This window comes from Chiloscyllium plagiosum, chromosome 1 (assembly GCF_004010195.1).
Source record: "Chiloscyllium plagiosum isolate BGI_BamShark_2017 chromosome 1, ASM401019v2, whole genome shotgun sequence".
Classification (NCBI taxonomy): Eukaryota; Metazoa; Chordata; class Chondrichthyes; order Orectolobiformes; family Hemiscylliidae; genus Chiloscyllium; species Chiloscyllium plagiosum.
In genome coordinates this window covers 127,364,817-127,376,868 of record NC_057710.1, presented here as the reverse complement: position 1 = coordinate 127,376,868, position 12,052 = coordinate 127,364,817, and the positions used below count along the sequence as shown (strand labels likewise).

Below are 12,052 nucleotides of genomic sequence, written 5' to 3'. Positions count from 1 at the left end.
GCAAGAAATGTAAAACTTGCGCCCACACCTCCCCCCTTACTTCCCTCCAAGGCCCCAAGGGATCCTTCCATATCCGCCACAAATTCACCTGCACCTCCACACACATCATTTACTGGATCCGCTGCACCCGATGTGGCCTCCTCTATATTGGGGAGACAGGCCGCCTGCTTGCGGAACGTGTCAGTGAACACCTCTGGGACACCCGGACCAACCAACCCAACCACTCCGTGGCTCAACACTTCAACTCCCCCTCCCACTCCACCAAGGACATGCAGGTCCTTGGACTCCTCCATTGCCAGACCATAGCAACACGACGGCTGGAAGAAGAGCCCCTCATCTTCCGCCTAGTAACCCTCCAACCACAAGGGATGAACTCAGACTTCTCCAGTTTCCTCACTTCCCACCCCCCACCTTGTCTCAGTCCCAACCCTCGATCTCAGCACCACCTTCCTAACCTGCATTCTTCTTCCTGACCTCTCCGCCCCCACTCCCACTCCGGCTTATCACCCTCACCTTAACCTCCTTCCACCTATTGCATTTCCAATGCCCCTCCTCAAAGTCCCTCTTCCCTACCTTTTATCTTAGCCCGCATGGCACATTTTCCTCATTCCTGAAGAAGGGCTCATGCCCGAAACATCGATTCTCCTGCTCCTTGGATGCTGCCTGACCTGCTGCGCTTTTCCATCAACACATTTTCAGCTCTGATCTCCAGCATCTGCAGTCCTCACTTTCTCCTATTTATTGCTGAACCAGGCAAGTATGAACGCATGATGAAGTGGGCTCATTATCACATTCATTTGTCTCAAAACAATATTCAATTGAGTAAAACATAATAGTAACTTGAATAAAACACAATATTCAACTGAATAAAACGTTGAGCTGACAATGAGGCTTTTAATGGATTGTGAAAAGTAACAAGAAAGGAGCAAACCTAAACACTGGCACAAAGAGCTATGGGAGAATAAAATAATACTGTTTATTGGAATCCATACACATTAAGCCACAGAGACCAGGCTTTGAGTGAAATTTGATACAAAGAGCTTATTGTTAGTACAGCCATAGTCTGATTTCAGGAAACTGAAACTGAGATCATTTCCAGTGCCCTGATGCTTTTATTTCATCTCTGGCTGCAGAGGTAGAAGTGTATGTGCCAGGGCTATGAGGACCGAACAATTGAGACTGATGGCAGATTAGCTCTGATCTTACAGAATTCTTGGTAGACATGATGGGCTGAAAGGTCTACTCCTGTTCTTATTTCTTACGTTCTTGTGTTCATCTGTGATTCCCTGCTAGCTTGGGGAGATGATGGCTACATAACGTGGAGTATTAGCCTACAGTAATCTAGAGGCCTAAGATCTGAGGTCAAGGGTTCACATTCTACCATGACAGCTCATTTATATAACAATTCAGTTAATTTTGAAAAATCAAATCAAATCAACAACTAAAATACTAGTCTCAGCATTGGTGATCTTTAAACAATCATTCATTGTTGTAAAAACTGAGTTGGTTCACTGATGCTCTTCAGTGAAGGAACCCTGCCATCCTTTGCCAATCTGATCTGTATGTGATTCCAAATCTCAACTACCTCATGAAATGGTATAAGTCATCCAGTTCAAAGGCAATTAGGGTTAAGCAACAAATGCTTGTCTTGCCTGTGCTGCTTACATTCCAGGAAAGAGTAAAGAAAAAAAATGAATTCTCCTCAGAATAACTTTGCTCAGCTCAGAACAAAACATTGAGATGAGACATTAGCTGGATATTGGACCTTTTAGAATCTATACCACAGAATAAAATATCAGCAGAGCAAGAACAAATGAACTGTCTTTAGGTAGAGGACATGTGCGGTTTCTGTCATTGTTAAATTGGGCTTTTAAATCTTTCATCCATTTTTATAACTACACAAAAAAGAATTGCAGGCACATAACTATTGCATTTAACATCCACAAATATATTTGGAGAAGTAACAGATGCAGAGGTGAGATTCACCAATTTATTATGACCTGCCCCAGCCGAGTTTCCCCAGTTTGTTACAGTTCCAGATGTGATGTCAACCATCAAAGCGAGGAGGGAGATGGTGTAGATGTGGCAAACTGGTGACATCACTGAACTGTTAACCAAGAGATTGAAGACAATACTCTGAGATGAATTGGCTCCCCCATTTTGTCTTAACAAGATTCATTTACAAAGGATCACTTTCCTTATGAATATTTTTCTGCTAGAATAAGTGAATTTATTTTTTTAAATGAACCAATTTAACCAGGCCTTCTTGAATCTACAGATCAATGAATGAAATGTGATAAGAAATAATAATGCAACATAAATGTGCACAGATTAGAAATGGGGTGAATCCAAAGAAAGATAAAATTTGTCAGATATATGGTTCAGTCTCTGAGTTGCTCATAGTGTGCAGATAGTGGAACATTGAAAAGTCTAGTTCTGAAGAAGGGCTTATGCCCGAAACATCGATTCTCCTGTTCCTTTGATGCTGCCTGACCTGCTGCGCTTTTCCAGCAACACATTTTTAAGTCTAGTTCCTAGTCTAGTTAAGCAGTCGAGAGTGTGGTGCTGGAAAAGTACAGCAGGTCAGGCAGCATCCAAAGAGCAGGACAATCAACATTTTGGGCAAAAGCCCTTCATCAGGAATGAGGCTGTGAGTCAAGGGGGTGGTGAGATAAATTGGAGGGAGGTAGGGTTGGGATGGAAGGTGACTGAGAGTGCGACAGGTAGATGAAGGTGGGGGGTGAAGGTGATAGGTCGGAGAGGAGGGCCGGAGTGGATCTGTGGGAAGGAAGATGGAGAGGTAGGACAGGTCATGAGGGCAGTGCCGAGTTGGAAGGTAATTTCCAGCATCTGCAGTCCTCACTTTTGCCTAGTCTAGTTAAGCAGTCTGTTTTGGGATTCTTGGCTTTGCAAGTTCCAATAAATTACTTACATCTTTTCCTTTTGGCTGACTTGCTGGTTTCTAGCTCACAGAGGAATAAATTTATTTACTGCAACGTGGTATTGGAAGATTGTGAAATTCACAATTTTCAATTGTGAATTTCATAGCACTCCCATTCTGAAGCCATAATTCGGAGATGCTGGTGTTGGACTGGGGTGTACAAAGTTAAAAATCACACAACACCAGGTTATAGTCCAACAGGTTTAGATTAGATTACTTACAGTGTGGAAACAGGCCCTTCGGCCCAACAAGTCGACACCGACCCGCCGAAGCGTAACCCACCCATACCCCTACATTTACCCCTTTACCTAACACTACGGGCAATTTAGCATGGCCAATTCACCTGACTTGCACATCTTTGGACTGTGGGAGGAAACCAGAGCCCCCGGAGGAAACCCACGCAGACATGGGGAGAATGTGCAAACTCCACACAGTCAGTCGCCTGAGTCGGGAATTGAACCCGGGTCTCTGGCGCTGCGAGGCAGCAGTGCTAACCACTGTGCCACCGTGCCACCCACCATTTAATTGGAAGCACACTAGCTTTCAGAGCAACGCTCTTTCATCAGGTGATTGTGGAGGGAATTTATAGCAAAAATTTGCAGTGTGATGTAACTGAAATTATACATTGAAGAATTGATTGTCTGTTAAGCCTTTCATCTGTTAGAATACAGTGATAGTTTCACTTCTTTCATGTGTAAATCACAAAACCCTTTTTTTTAAAAGTTGCATTCTCGGGTTAGCCTTGTATCTGTTGGTTGAATCTCCCTCCTTTCTGCCTTACTTTCTATTCATCCATTAGATAAGGGTGTCACTGTCTAGGCCATTATTTATTACTCATCCTTAGTTGCCCAGAGAACAGTTAAGAGTCAACCGCATTACTGCAGTCGCATGTAGTCCAGATCAGATAAGGACGGCAGTTTCTTTCATTAGTGAGCCAGTGCGATTTTGTTTTTTTTAATAAATTTTATTTTTGTTTCCTCCCTTTTTTTTCCCCCCCCAATAATCAGCAATAGTGTCATGGCCATCGCCGAACCTATTTCTCTGCTTGGCCACTTTCCTCTGCTGCCTGTCCTGAAGTCCACCTTGGAGGATGGTCACCCGAAGGTCGGAGGCTGAATGTCCTGGACCACTGAAGTGTTCCCCAACTGGGAGGGAACCCTCCTGTCTGTTGATTGTTGTGCGGTGCCCATTCATCCGTTGTCGTAGCCTTTGCTCAGTTTCCCCAATGTACCATGTCTCCGGGCATCCCTGCCTGCAACGTATAAGATAGACAATGTTGGCTGAGTCACATGAGTACCTGCCATGTACACGGTGGGAGGTGTTCCCACACGTAATAGTGGCATCTATGTCCACAATCTGACACGTTTTGCAGCATCCACTGTGACAGGGTTGTATGGAGTTGTCCTGAGAGCCGGGCAAAGCTTTGGCTAAACTTTAGCTGTAGAATGGTTCATTTGCTACAATTTGCAAAGTCAACTCCGAAGTGTGCTGCATTCAAAAGGTGAGGAGAGGGGAAGGAACTGAGTTGATACCTGAGTGGAGGTGTGAGCTCTTGTGGACTAGCAGTCAGGAAAGGATGGCATTCATGGAAGAGCTGCCATCTCCCACTCCAATCCTGCCAAGGCCCAAGTAGACCAACCTGCCGGGTTTCCTATCCCTCTTCTCTGACTTCCTCATGCACGCCTCAAAATTACGGATGGAGTGGAACAGTTTCAAGTTGCCAAGTGTTGACTGTTTATGGGCCTCAATAGGAATGACGCTGAGCAGACAGCCTAAGTAAGCCTTATCTGTCTCTTGTAAAAATTTTGTTAGAGCCAAAAAAACTGCAGATGCTGGAATCCAAAGTAGACAGGCAGAAGGCTGGAAGAACACAGCAAACCTGGCAGCATCAGGAGCTAGAGAAATTGATGTTTTGAGTGCAACCCTTCTTCAGGACTGAGGGTGGGTGTCGGGGAAGATGCAGATAAAGGGGGTGGCAGGGCCAGGGTGGTGAAATGGGAATAGGTGAAGGCAGTACCCCACTTCATCACCCTACCCCTGCCACTCCCTTTGTATGCGGCTCCCCCTACACCCAGCCCTAGTCCTGCGGAAGGGTTACACCAGAAACGTTGACTTCTCGATCTCCTGATGCTGCCTGGCTTGCTGTGTTGTTGTAAAAACTCTGACATGTTGTTAAGGGGTGGGTGGTTGGTTAAGATGTGACTTAGGAAATATTACAGTCATTTCTTTCCCCATAATATATTTGTTTGGCTGATGTGCAATTGTAATCCCATGCTAAGGCATTTAATTTTAACTAATTTTCACCGTGGGAGAGCAGTTTATTCAAATGTGCCAAGCTTTTACGAAAAACAGTACTCCAACACAGATTGAAAAGAGTTCAAAAAGATGTTTCATCATTTTCTTTGCAGGACTATGAGGTGTCTTTCAATTTATAGCCTTGTCAGTAATACACACATTGCAATAATGAATGCAGAATCGCTGTTACATTATTCAGTGGATCCTTCGCAAATTGTTCTCCAGTTTCTTAACCAAGGACTAAACATTTTACTTGAAAAGATTCATGTTAGCATTAAAACAGCAGAGAAGGGGCTATTAACCAAGTTGATTTAGCATACATTATATATTAGGCTGATAATTACTTTTTGGCTAAGAAGTAAGTTGCTTTGCCTTAGCTTTGTTATTTCTGAAGTAATTTTTTTTGGAAATAGGGAAGATGGCAGAAAACTGCACTGAATATATTAGAAAACATCTCTATGAGTGCAAAAATATCCAAAAGGTTTTCTATCCATGTGCTGCTACATCATTAGGTTCAAACTCCATTGCTGATGGCAACTATAAACTACTTTGGAATGATATTTAACTACATTGGAATAGTGACCAGACCTCATAAGTACTCCATTGTACAACTTCAGGATTTGAAGTGCACAATATAAGTACAAGTTCATTCTAATTTACATGTACATTACAAAACTATTTCCAAATCTGGAACCTTAAGGTCCTCAGAATTATGAAGTACAGCCAATGAAAAGGATAAATATTTCCTGTAAATCACAGGTTTTAATGTTGTTATCTAAATTGTGTTTCTTCTTAAATGTATAGCGAGAGGAGTCAGGATAAAAATATCTTGAGGATTTCCCCTGTGAGTCAAAAGTACAATCTGGATCTGGATCTGGATCGTCTGCGGGTCATGTTTGCTGTTCACTTAGTCTTTTTTTAAAAGAGCATCTAATTAATTGCTCTTATGTTTACCTGACAGTGGTTAACAGTTGTGCGCAGCATTCACCTCTTTCTTTCGTTCTGCGTGGAGTCTGATGTCTGTGGTCGGCAGCGACTTGTGCAATTGGAAGTCACTATTGTGACTGGTTTTTAGATTTAGATTACATTACAGTGTGGAAACAGGCCCTTCGGCCCAACAAGTCCACACCGACCCGCCGAAGCGCAACCCACCCATACCCCTACATTTACCCCTTACCTAACACTACGGGCAATTTAGCATGGCCAATTCACCTGACCTGCACATCTCTGGACTATGGGAGGAAACCGGAGCACCCGGAGGAAACCCACGCAGACACGGGGAGAACGTGCAAACTCCACACAGTCAGTCGCCTGTGGCGGGAATTGAATCTGGGTCTCCAGCGCTGTGAGGCAGCAGTGCTAACTGCTGTGCCTCCGTGCCGCCCACACCACTCAACATGCACAGGTCCTGGGAACATCCACACAGCAACGCAGTTTAGAGGGACTGTGAGCTGTGCGTCTGACCTGTTTCCTATGTTACAACATAAGAAAGTACATAATTACATTTGGAAATTACTTGATTAGCTGTAAAATGACTTGGCACGTTCATTGGTCTTGAAAGGTGCTATAGGTATTTTTTAATCATCCGCCAATTGAAGGGTGATAAAACACAAGGAGATGGATAGTGTTATCATGACAGTCAGTGATTAATTAGATGATCTTTAACATAAAAAGTTGCCTGAGGTTAAATTTGTAAAAATTATCACAACCAAGTAAATATATTATGCCATTAACTTCCAACAGGGTAGGCGGCATCTTGGGACAGAGAAACATGGGTTAATGATCTAAAGGTCATCGATCAAGTCTGTCCCAAAGAATGTTGCTGATAGCAGTTTCATTTTATTTCACTTATAGTAGAGCTCAGAATGTTTTATTCTGAAGGGAGATTCCCTCAGGAGTTTCCCATGTTTAGTAATGGCCACCTCTTCAGGTTGTGCAAAATGAAAGTGGACAAGTCTAATAAATAGAGGGTTTCTGGACCAATCTTCAGTTCGATTCCACTCAACTGAGAGGTACAGAGACGATAAAGAGAAGTCCCTTCAGCAGAAATCTCACCAGTACCCCCCAGGCATTCAAGATGAAAAGAGCAGCTATTCTGACCATCCTGGTTTTGCTCCTGTGTGCCATGACTGCGGAGGGTATGTCGACTTCTGCTTTAGACTGACAAAAGTTGATTTTTATTTGATTTTAATTGCAACTTATATATGCTACCCTAGCATGTGTACCCCATGTGTTCCCCCGTGAATGGAACACCATGGGGATAGAACAATGTTCATGTTATAACTAAAATCTGCATTGGTAGATGCTGGAATCTGTACTGAAAACAAATAAACAATTTACTGGCGATCACCCCGGGTCAGGCAGCATCTATGGAGCAAAAGAAAGAGCTAACTAAGCTGAAAAATCATCTGGACTGGAAACGTTAGCTTGCTTTCTCTCCGTAGGTACTGCCTGACCCGCTCTGACCTCCAGCATTCTTTCTGTTTTCAGCGTTTATTTCTGACATTTGTCTTGTATAGCAGCTGATACCATTGTCAAGCCCAAACCAAAGGAAATTGGTCATTTTATATTGTGGCATTCTGGTGAACTGCGGTTCTGGTGATGATCCTCGATCCGAAGCTAAAACACTGCGAGGAAGTTATCCGTGCCACTAATAGTCCCCAAGCTTTTGAACCGGACCCATATCGCTCAGAAACAAAGGGAACCTCATGCTGCAGACAGCTCAGTACACACGAAGACAGCGGTGTGTCTAGCAATCCGGTTGTCGCTTGTATAGACAAAAAGCAGTAAACATTTAAAGCAAGCATCTATCGATCCTGCCATTCTGCATGGTAGAGTTCACCAGCGAAGTTCCCTGCTTAAGTAAATTAATTCCTGACCGAATAAGATAATTTATTGGTTTAAAAACAGTTTACGGGACAGTATAGGAATTTGTGCCTTTATTTTATACATATATATTACACTGTTTTGTCATTTCAGGCATTATACAGTGACGCTGTGGAATAATTTGACATGACTCATGTTTAAATACAGATATCTAATTCATAATTATTCCAATCGTCTGTTGGACGTGACGTTCGATTTCTTCCGTAAACTGTGGCTAAAGACGCCTAAATTATGTTTGAGAGAGGTTAACGAGAGTGAAAGATGAATTTTAAAATATTGCTTTTAGTTTTAACGTGCAACAATTAAAATCCGAAGGAATGAGACTCCAAACATTGCAAGCATCAAATTTCAGTGTCAGGGATGTTGAAATTAACGTGCAAGATGCTACTAAAACTCAATTGCACTGGAATGGACATTGAGACGCCAAAGTTGCATAAAGACTAAGGCACCTATTCAGCATAAAGGAAACATATATCCAAAGTACAATTAGGAAGGCAAAGAGAAACTATGAAATCAAATTATCAAGGAATATAAGACAAAACAGTGAAGTATTTAAGCTAAAAAAGGAAGTTGTTATGGGAGTGGGACGAATAAGTGGTAGAGTAATATCATTAATAACAATAAGGAGATGACAGAAATATTGAATAATTATTTCAATCATTCTTTATCAAAGAAATGGAATAGGCAGATATAGCATTGAATGATATGATGAGTTATGAGTACCTTTAAAATGTTTCAATTTGATCAATTGAATAAACTAAACAAACTCAAAACCCTTGCAAGTGTGATTTACGTTTGAAAAGAATCTAAGGAAGAGATAGCAGATGCATTGCTACTTACATTTAATAATTCATTTCAAAAACGTTCAGTGCTAAAGGACAGCTGGATAGCTAATGTAACGTGACTTTAAAGGGGATCTGAACATATCCAGGGAATTAAAGCATTATAATCAGTTTAATAATAATTCTGAACAGAGAGAATCTAGAAATTAAACGAAACAGAATATCAAATAGACTTGATTTCAAAAGTAAATAGAAATCATGTTTAACCAATCTTATTGGACTTTTGATGAGGTAATAAGGAGAGTAAGCAATGGTAATGTGGTGGAGGCAATTTATCTGGGTTCTCAAAAGTGGTGGACTATTGACAAATGAATGAGGTGAGAGATTGCGGAGCTGGGAGACAAGTGACAGCATGGATAGTTCACTGGCTTCAAATAGAACACAGAGAATGGGAGTAAAGGTAATTATTCAGTGATATAGAAAATTGGAAGTCATATTGCACAAGGATCTGAACTGCAATCCCAGCTATTCACACAGTAGATTATCAATTTGGACATTGAAATCAAAACACAATTTCTAAATTCACAGGTGATACCAAATTAGGGATGGAATGTAGTAGTGAATAGTCAATACTGAGGACGCTTCAACAAATTACAGGTTCAACACATGGACTGCATGCTGGGTAGTCTCAAATTAATTCCTGTGGTGTCTGAGTATTCAAGGATTATTCAATCAAAATAGATCACGTACAGAACAAATATGAAAATTTCAATGCCGACACAAAACATTAAATTTCTCTGCTTCAACTACTAATTGAATATAAATTAAAATATCCATTCACAGGGATTCCAATCCCAGGAATCCAGGGACGCTGTAAGTGTATCCTGACTACCACCAAGCGTTTTGACCCAAACTTTATTCGCAATGTAAAGTACATTCCCAGAGGACCTCACTGCGTGACAACAGAAATAATGTGAGTAGATGTATCAGAATATTCTCTTGTAACTAAAAAAACTGAAATCTTAATTTGTCTTTTACTATGTATATTTACTAAAATGGACTCATTATTACTTTTGATTAATTATGATTGTGAGATTACATTTAAAAGTGTTTAAAAAATTTTAAGTGTCTTTGCAGATGAAAATGTAGTAAATGATTTCTGAGGATTAGATTTTAAAAATTTGCCTTTTTACAGTATCACCATGAAAAATGGGATGAAAGTTTGCATGAATCCTAACACCAAATGGTTGAAGACTTTCATTAAAGCCATAAAAGGTTGGTGTTTGCTAAAATTCAAATAAAAACAAAAGAAAGGAAATGCATCAAAAAGAGTTTTACAATCAATTAAGTACTTTTTGGTGGTGTAATCATTGTTGTAATGCATGAAAACGGGAGTTACCATGAATTCAGTAAACTCCCACCAATACAGTACATGATGTTATTTGAGTATAATGACCTTTGATCCTAAAAGCAGCATAATTAGAACAGGTTATAATTTCTTTCAAAGGTTTGTGGAATCTGTAATTGATTTTAAGAATATTTGGAAAGAATGTGTAAGAGTTTGCATCAATTGTAAAAGGATCAATTATGATTTTCACAGATAATTGAATTGAATTGAATTGAAGTTATTGTCACGTGTACCAAGGCACAGTGAAAAGCTTTGTCTTGCGAGCAATACAGGCAGAGTTAGGTAGCAAAGATATTAAATAATAGGTAAACAGCAGCAAAAATAAAATGCAGATACAGGTGAATATTAAGAGTTTGTGAGTCAATTCAGTATTCTAACAACAGTAGGGTAGAAACTGTTTCAAAACCAGCTGGTACATGTGTTCAGGCTTCTGTACCTTCTCCTCAATGATAGAGGTTGTAGAAAAACATTGCCAGGATGGGATGGATCTTTGACAATGCTGGCGGCCTTTCCTTGACAGCGGGCCTGGTAGCTAGATTCCATAGATGGGAGGTTGGCCTTTGTGATTAAGTAATACTGACAAATAATACTGATCATCATAACCTAATGACCTCTTCACCTGGAAGTAGTACAAATTGGAAGGAAGATACAGACAAGCTGTGTGGTTTGTAGGTAAAATGAAGCTATAAGTTGAGGAGCTGGATGGTGAAGGCAATGAATACACATCGGCAACACAAAATAAAAGCAGATAGGTGCAAGAAGAAGAATGCACAATTCTTGTGATCAGACGATCCAAGTCACACTCAGCCTGTTCCTGCCCCACCAAACTCATCTCTGCAGCTATCCAGGAGGACCAATTCCACCACAAAACATCTCAGATGGCATCCTTCTTCAGATGCCCTCCAGCACAGCTCTTCCACTTCCCATACTTCTGCCCCTGAACCCCACTCCTCCAATCGCAACAAGGACAGAACCCCCTCTGGTTCCACCCCACCAACTTCCGGATACATTGCATCATCCTCCGCCACCTGCAAACAGACTCCACTACAGGGATATATTTCCCTCCACACCGCTATCAGCATTCCAGAGAGACCATTCCCTCTGCAACTCCCTCGTCAGATCCATGCCCCCCCACCAGCCCACACCCCATACCCGGCACCTTCCCTTGCCACCGTAAGAAGTGCAAAACCTACGCCCATACCTCCCCCCTCACCTGTGTCCAAGGCTCCAAAGGATCCTTTCACATCCAACAGAAATTCACCTGTACTTCCACACATGAAGACTGGAGGTTGGCTAAGTGGTGCCACTGTTTAAAAAAGGTGGTACGGACAAGCTAGGGAACTATAGACCAGTGAGCCTGATGTCAGTGGTGGGCAAGTTGTTGGAGGGAATCCTGAGGGACAGGATGTACATGTATTTGGAAAGGCAAGGACTGATTCAGGATAGTCAACATGGCTTTGTGCGTGGGAAATCGTGTCTCACAAACTTGATTGAGTTCTTTGAAGAAGTAACAAAGAAGCTTGATGAGGGCAGAGTGGTAGATGTCATCTATATGGACTTCAGTAAGGCGTTCAACAAGGTTCCCCATGGGAGACTGATTAGCAAGGTTAGATCTCACAGAGTACAGGGAGAACTAGCCATTTGGATACAGAACTTGCTCAAAGGTAGAAGACAACGGGTGGTGGTGGAGGGTTATTTTTCAGACTGGAGGCCTGTGACCAGTGGAGTGCCACAAGGATT

At 41.7% G+C, this 12,052-nt stretch overlaps 1 protein-coding gene across 1 annotated transcript in view; it reads left to right on the top strand.

Moving 5' to 3' along the window:
• Window positions 1–7,149: 7,149 nt before the first annotated feature.
• LOC122555808 (interleukin-8-like) overlaps window positions 7,150–12,052 on the top strand; it is an 8,767-nt gene continuing 3,864 nt past the window's right edge. Inside the window, exons 1-3 of the mRNA XM_043701972.1 lie at window positions 7,150–7,374; window positions 9,748–9,877; window positions 10,100–10,179. Coding sequence (XP_043557907.1) covers window positions 7,314–7,374; window positions 9,748–9,877; window positions 10,100–10,179 — 271 coding nt within the window. The 5' untranslated portion in view covers window positions 7,150–7,313. The remainder of the gene's footprint in view (window positions 7,375–9,747; window positions 9,878–10,099; window positions 10,180–12,052) is intronic.